Genomic DNA, 7,028 nt, shown 5'->3' on the forward strand with positions numbered 1-7,028 from the left:
GATCTTTGAGGTCTCTTTCAACCTTAATGTTTCTATGATTCTAAATCAGAAGCTCAGAACAGAAAATGACTACTCTTTGCTGAAGCTGGAAATAGTCTTATGCTGGAAGTATTGAGCAACCATAGTTATAGGTATTATAAGCAACAATATTTCTTATTGTTGTTTGCCTACATGGTGTTTGTTGCTCAAGAGCAGAATATTTTTAAAGTCAATGGAAATTTTTCTTTTCTACCATTGAAACACTAGGGTTATGCACTTTTTAAGCTAAAGCAAATTTTGCCATAACAAAACCATTATGTCCAAGTAGCATTATTTTCATGAAAAGGATGATGAATTTTGATTAGTGAAAAGTTAATAATAATACTTTTTTAAACTGCAGTGATAATCTTAAGTACATCTTGCTACTTCTACCATTGTCTGAGTTTGGAGATTTGTAATAATATTAGTATGGTAGGTCCCTTACAGTCTATGGAATCATACAGTGTAAGAAAGAAAAATTGGAGGGACTGTTACCTTATGGAAACACACACACAATAATACATGTTTGAACTTCTTCATACTGAGTGCTAATTGATGTTTAATTTTTGGTTTTTTTCCATCCCAGGCTAATGGCTGAGTGGCGATTTTCTCGGGGAGTTAGAGAACAAACCAAAGCTTTTCTTGATGGTTTTAATGAAGTTGTTCCTCTACAGTGGCTACACTATTTTGATGAAAAGGAGCTGGAGGTGAGGTTTTCTGTTCAACATTTGTACCTTTTGCAAAGGTACTACATATGGAATGGTCAGCTTGAATCTGTCATCTGTGGCATGCTGCATTTGATAGCTTCTGGAACATGGAGAATTTAATAGGAGCAGTGGGGGGTAAATCGTGGTGAAGAGTCAGTATCTGTTGAATCAGTGTTTTGTGGTATTCAGCAGTTGGGAATTTTAGATTTCATCCTCGGTATTAAAATGTGTTTTGCAGCCTTCTATGAAAGGATCAGAATATGAGGTCACAGATGGATCTCCTAGTCATAGAAAACTTCTCCCTCTGTGGTAGATGGGTAGAATTACCTTGTAACAGGTGGCACAGAAGTTGATTCTGGTGTACAGTGACCGCTTAGTTTCACATTCAGAATCTAGGATAGTTTCTAGGGTTATTAAACTTAAGGACAGAACGTTGGAGGAACCAGCAAGGTTTGAAACTGAATTTTGCAGATCCTCAATGTGTAACCCAAGGACTGACAACAGGAATCGCTTGCATGTCCCATGTTTACTTAACAGTCAACCCGACCTGTGTTCACTGTTGGGGTTGTGGCTTGGAGCAGGGACAAACGGATCTGTAGTGCTACGCTTACTTATTTCTGTGAGACCTGCCAAGGTTCCCTGTAGATAATGAGCACTGTTCTGAAAGCTTCATAAGTTAAATGGGAGTTTTTCCTAAGAAAGGACTTTGATCTGTTTTATTTAGTGTTCAGTTTTCTAGGAGGCTTTGCCTTTAGCACTTTCAGCTTTCATTGCCCCTCGTAATGAATACTTCACAGACTTACACTTTGCACTTTGTTTTATTTTTACTAGTAGTAGCAGTATACCTTGCAGTGTGCTTTATCTTTGCTAGTAGTAGCAGTAGCAGCAATGTAATCATCATCATCATCTTGGAATATGAGCAGGGTTTTAATGGGAAAGGTAATATCCTCTTTAATATAAAATTTCCTCTTATGGGTAAGGTAGTATCTTTTATTATTGAATTATTAGTCGGAAGAAACTAAGTTTTTGGTATGCAGGCTTTCAGACCACTTAAATTCATAAACAATTTTGGAGGAGTTCTGTAAACTTAGGATAAAGGAAAATCTAACTGTGGAGTAAAATGAAAAAAGTACCAGTCCTTTGTTGGGAGCAAGAACTTCTGGTTTTGTTAGTGTGTCTCATACAAGATAGAAAATTAACTCTTAATTTACGTATGTAAATGTGTATATTGTCAAGTAATCATTCTGTTTTCTAGGTCATGCTCTGTGGTATGCAAGAAGTTGATCTAGCAGACTGGCAGAGGAACACTGTTTATCGTCATTATACAAGGAATAGCAAGCAGATCATATGGTTCTGGCAGGTATGTTGGTCAGTAAAATTTCTGATTTCTTAGATTTTGTTTTGGTTTCTAACACAAATGATATTTGTGGAGTGGAGGGATGCCATCTGAATGAAGGTTCTTGCTGCTCCCTTTCTTGTTTCTTTTCAGAGAAGAAAAGGAGGATTACTGGTTCTTAGGGAGCCTACTTTAGGGTGGGAAATGACAGATAGATACTGGCATTACCTTTGGATGGCTGGGTCATGAATACTTTTTCTGTGTCTTGTTCTTCTTCTTGATTATACAGTGATAGAGTTTTTTTGTATTCTTAGCAGTGATCTACCTTCTAAATGTTCTTATATGAAGTACACCTGTACATCTGAAATGCTACATATTATTTATGATTATTGTCTTATCAACTGTGCCAGTCTAGCACTGACTGATTATAACTCACATTTTAATGACGTCGGCTAAGAATTATTTTCAGGAAGAAACCTCCAAATATGCAGTACAGGGTCCCAGTTTCTATGAATTTCCCTAAAGAGAAGTCACAGCTAGGCAGTTCTTGTCTTGTGATAAATCAGCAGTCTAGAGAGGCTTTTGACAAAGTTCCTGTAAGAAAATGATGCAAATCAGTTATTTCCTAGTTTATTTATATTGTCAGAATAATGTAAGATCTGATGATACGATCCTTTTTTAAGATGCTTGGTATTGAAAGAATCTTAACCAGAAGTTCTAGTAACTTGGATATAGTTTCAACATTTATAGAACAAAAAGATTCATTTTGTTATCTAGGTTTTTCTGAGTCAAAATTGTAGTTGTATCAGTGCCCCTTCTTTTACTGAGACGTTCTCCATCCTCTCTCTCTTTTCTTCCTCTTCCTTTTATCGGTGAAGTTCCTTACAAAGTGGTGCAGCTGTTATGGTGGTGTTTTCTCTCACTGGGACTGCCACATGCAGGGAATACTTCAGTCTTGAATTACCCAGAGCCTGTGAGCAGGCTATTGTTGTGTTTAATCAAAATGGCAATAGTCTTCATATAAAGCATTGGCATGATTTGTATTTTAGCATAGAATGAAGTAGATAAAGATTCTTCTTATTTGGTGTTCCTAGCCTTCACATTATAATGATTGACAATGCATATAATCTGAAATCACTGTCTTCTTCCTCCACCCAATTTTGCTGAAATCAAGAAAGGTAAACTGTTCTCAAGGTGGTGTCTTGTTAAACAGAATTACACTTTTTCATCAGTCTCATGGGGTTTTTGTTTTTCTCCAGCAATGTTAAAAATTTTTATTAAGTAATTTGAATTTCTGTGCCTAGTTTGTAAAAGAAACAGACAACGAGGTTCGCATGCGACTTCTGCAGTTTGTCACTGGCACTTGCAGATTACCACTGGGTGGATTTGCTGAACTTATGGGTAAGTAAAAGGTGACCACAACTGTTCCATGTGCAAAAGAGCCATGCTGCAAGTGTACATATAGCAGGAACTTCATGTACATCACCTTGGATCTAGAAGGGCTTTTTATATCAGAAATCCCATGAATACATTTATAATTGATTATGAAATTAGCTCATTTCTATGAGAACAATGTTCATATTCATGTAACATTGAGTAGCACCCAATGAGCTTTGTCTGCTATATCTGAGTTGTGTCTTATGTCACGTATATATCATGTGTACTACTTAAAAGGAACAGATTACACTTCTTTCCATCTTCTTTTCTAGGAAGTAATGGTCCTCAGAAATTCTGCATTGAAAAAGTTGGTAAGGAAACCTGGTTACCAAGAAGTCACACCTGGTGAGTTGTTACCTGTAAACTTTCTGTATCTTTAGTGGTTCTCTCTTCTGGTCTTGCATTGACCAAATCAAATGAAATCTAATTTGAATCAGTTTTCTGTCTCCCTCTTCAGCTTCTTCAATTGCTCTGACATGCCAGTATTGAAAGCTTTTTTGGTTGCCCTGTTCTTAAATTTTGCTACTGCACTGTACAGTTTGTCAGTGTCAGATCGATCAAAAGCATGATGTTATCCTTCCTGATTAGAACTGAGAGGTGTTTCCCTAATTATTTATGTTAGAGAATATTAAATAACTGAACAAAAGTCATGTTGGTGTTAGTTATATACAGTTTTAGATACACTTACTATACAGTAACAATATAAATGTATAGTCATGAGAAAAAGTAGCATGAAAGAAATCACAACAAACGTTCAAAACAAGGATGCTTAGCCAAGAATGCAGATACTTTTTCCTGCCAGGCTTTAGACTATTACTGGCTTGGCATTCCAGTGCCAAACTGGTGCAACAGGTACACAGATCAGTTCCCCATACACACTGTGTGCAAAATGGACGCACCTTCCTTTGACAACATTGTGACGGTAATAATCATCATACTTTTAAACTACTTCAGGGAATCCTCCATTTTACTGTTTTCTCCCCCAGTGCTGTTTTTTCAAGTGATGATTGCAAAAGTTAAATATCCCTCTTTGTCTAAATAATTTTGCGGAAGACATGGAATGAAACAGAACCTTGGCAGAAGCATTTATGGCAAAGTTTAGAGGGACACCCCCCCCACCTCACCGCCCCATATCCAGGCATGTGTAGGGAGGAGAAATATTCAGCTTTTTCATGCTCTTGCTGGAATTTGGAGATGCATCAAACTAGAATGATACTAAACTTCATGGCAAACATTTCTTTTTCTCAGTATTATAGTTCTCTGGATCTTGGGCTGTCTTTAGTCTCCAAATGTTCTGGTTTGTATCTGATGTGATAACAGTCTTTTGTTTCTTAAAGTATTCCTCTCAAACTTTGTCAGTTCTTACTGCTCAAGGCAGTGAGATTGCACTGATTGCAATTTCTTCATTTCTAATTGTTGATCAGAACATTTTTAGCTTCTACTGTAGCAGTCGAATTCTGTAGTGTTCTACATGGGATTTAGATCAACTTAACAAAATTTTTTTTTTTTTCTCCTCAGTTTTAATCGTTTGGATTTGCCACCATATAAAAGCTATGAACAACTAAAAGAGAAGCTGCTCTTTGCCATTGAAGAAACAGAGGGATTTGGCCAAGAGTAGAAGTGGCTTCTAGTCGAAAAGGAGATCTTGCATAATAAAAGGCCCAGCCAACTAAAATTGCACACTTAATTGTATATAAGCTTTTTTGTTCTGTACAGTGATCTTTCTGGAACTCTAAAAGTATAATTGTTCTCTGTTCTTCCACAAAGATATGCAAAACAGTTCAGCCTTTTCTACTTTTATTTATTGCCCTTCCAAAAGACCAGAAAAACCCCTCATAAATTTTGAAAGCAGACAAGAGACTTATTTAAAATATATATAAAAATATAAATATATATACTAATAGGCTCTAGTTTTATAGAGCTTTAAGTGTATGAAAAGTTGCAGCCATCTAAAAGGGCCTGGATTTGCTTTATCTTGGCTTTATTATTCAGAAAAATGTTTAAACTGCTCTGTGTTCTCTCTTAAGAAACATCTCCAAGTTTGTTTTATTGCATGGCTGTTCTAAAAGGTGTTAAAGGCTTAGGCCAAACGTATCCTAAATATGTAGAAAGATGCTGCTGGTATTTGAGACGACAGAATATGTTGTTCTGTCAGTTTAATTTTTTTAAATACATAAATAGCTGATATATCCCTCTCTACTGATGTAGCCAAGGTCATGAATAAAGCCTTTACTACTTGCACAAGAGTCATGTACAATAAGATGAATGTGATTTCATGTTGAAAGGAATTGGTGCCACTGGTCTGACTTATCGTAGGAGCTGAACAGAATATTTTAATTAATTTGAGCAGCATTAAAATTTGTTTACATATTACCTTGGGTTATTACCACGAGGATGTTAGGTAATCTTCAAAGGAAAAATAATAATAAAAGAGAAAATATTACACATTCTCTCCTTGGTCTGGTGTCTTACAGGTTTCTTTTTTGTTGCTGTTGTTGTTTTGTTTCCTTTTTCAATCCATGATGTCCTTTTTACAGCTTTGTAGAGTATATAAATGTGAACTGAGCGATAAGGGTAAACAAAAGGTAATGTGAACTTTGCTGCTTTCTGTGTTCCTGTTCAGTTTCAGTTACTGGATCTAGTAAACCCAAATAAAATGAAAGTTACGTAAGCTTTGCACAGATAAAAATATTCTCAAGTATTAAATACTCTCATTCCTCTTAAGTTCTTACAGAAATTCAGATGTACCTGAAATAAGTAAGTATGTCTAAAACCTGTCATTCTTTTAGGTAGGTCAAGTTTGTCCTAAGTGCACAATAATAGAAAGCCATTTTAAAATTAGTTTTGTTGGCATTGAGGGCATTTGCTGAACTGCAAAGATGTGTTTTAAAAAAAATTAAAATTGAATACCTTATTCATGTGAATTACATTAAATGCTACTTTTTAGCAAACCGTGCTTCCTTATTATAGAGTAAAAACATGTTTTAAATTACCGTTTGTATTATGCTTTAAATATTAACTGTAAATTCCATTACATTTAACTTACACAGAATTTTGTACACACATGAAAATGATTTCTTAGAATATGATTAAAAACACTTCTGTAACATATCATATTGCACTGTTAAAAGTGTACATGCAGAAAAAAATAGCTGTATCTCTTCATGTATCTTTCCAATACAGCAACTCAATTCTGCCAAAATTTTATTTTTCTACATATTGGATTCTCTTGAGGCTTTGTATTCGATATGCACAGCTTGCCGTGGAGCCGTTAACCTGTACATAGCTTTGGTAACGCCAGTCGTGCAACGGGCCCGATAGACTGCTATCTTACGTGAACTTTCTGTAAGAGTTTCAAAAATTTCCACCACTTCAAAGGTTTTTCATACTACACCAAATACCTTCTGCAAAAACATTTTCACAAATACAGCGTTAAATTAATTTCAAGTGTAAATCCACTTAAATGATGACTTACGCTGTTAGAATGGAGGAAGCTTAAAAAAAACCAACCCCAAACCCAAACCAAATGT

The 7,028-nt window shown here is 35.6% G+C and overlaps 1 protein-coding gene across 1 annotated transcript; it reads left to right on the top strand.

The window, feature by feature from the left end:
- Positions 1-604: 604 nt before the first annotated feature.
- On the top strand, positions 605-5,939 carry LOC104166823 (NEDD4-like E3 ubiquitin-protein ligase WWP1; the record flags this gene model as incomplete). The annotated part of the gene is made up of 5 exons (XM_009706907.1): positions 605-725; positions 1,981-2,085; positions 3,366-3,462; positions 3,771-3,843; positions 5,017-5,939. Coding segments are annotated over 5 exons (496 nt in total), but the record flags the coding sequence as incomplete, so codon positions are not given.
- Positions 5,940-7,028: the final 1,089 nt, after the last annotated feature.

The sequence above is a fragment of the Cariama cristata genome, unplaced genomic scaffold (genome assembly GCF_000690535.1).
Source record: "Cariama cristata isolate BGI_N322 unplaced genomic scaffold, ASM69053v1 scaffold20200, whole genome shotgun sequence".
In the NCBI taxonomy this organism is placed as follows: Eukaryota; Metazoa; Chordata; class Aves; order Cariamiformes; family Cariamidae; genus Cariama; species Cariama cristata.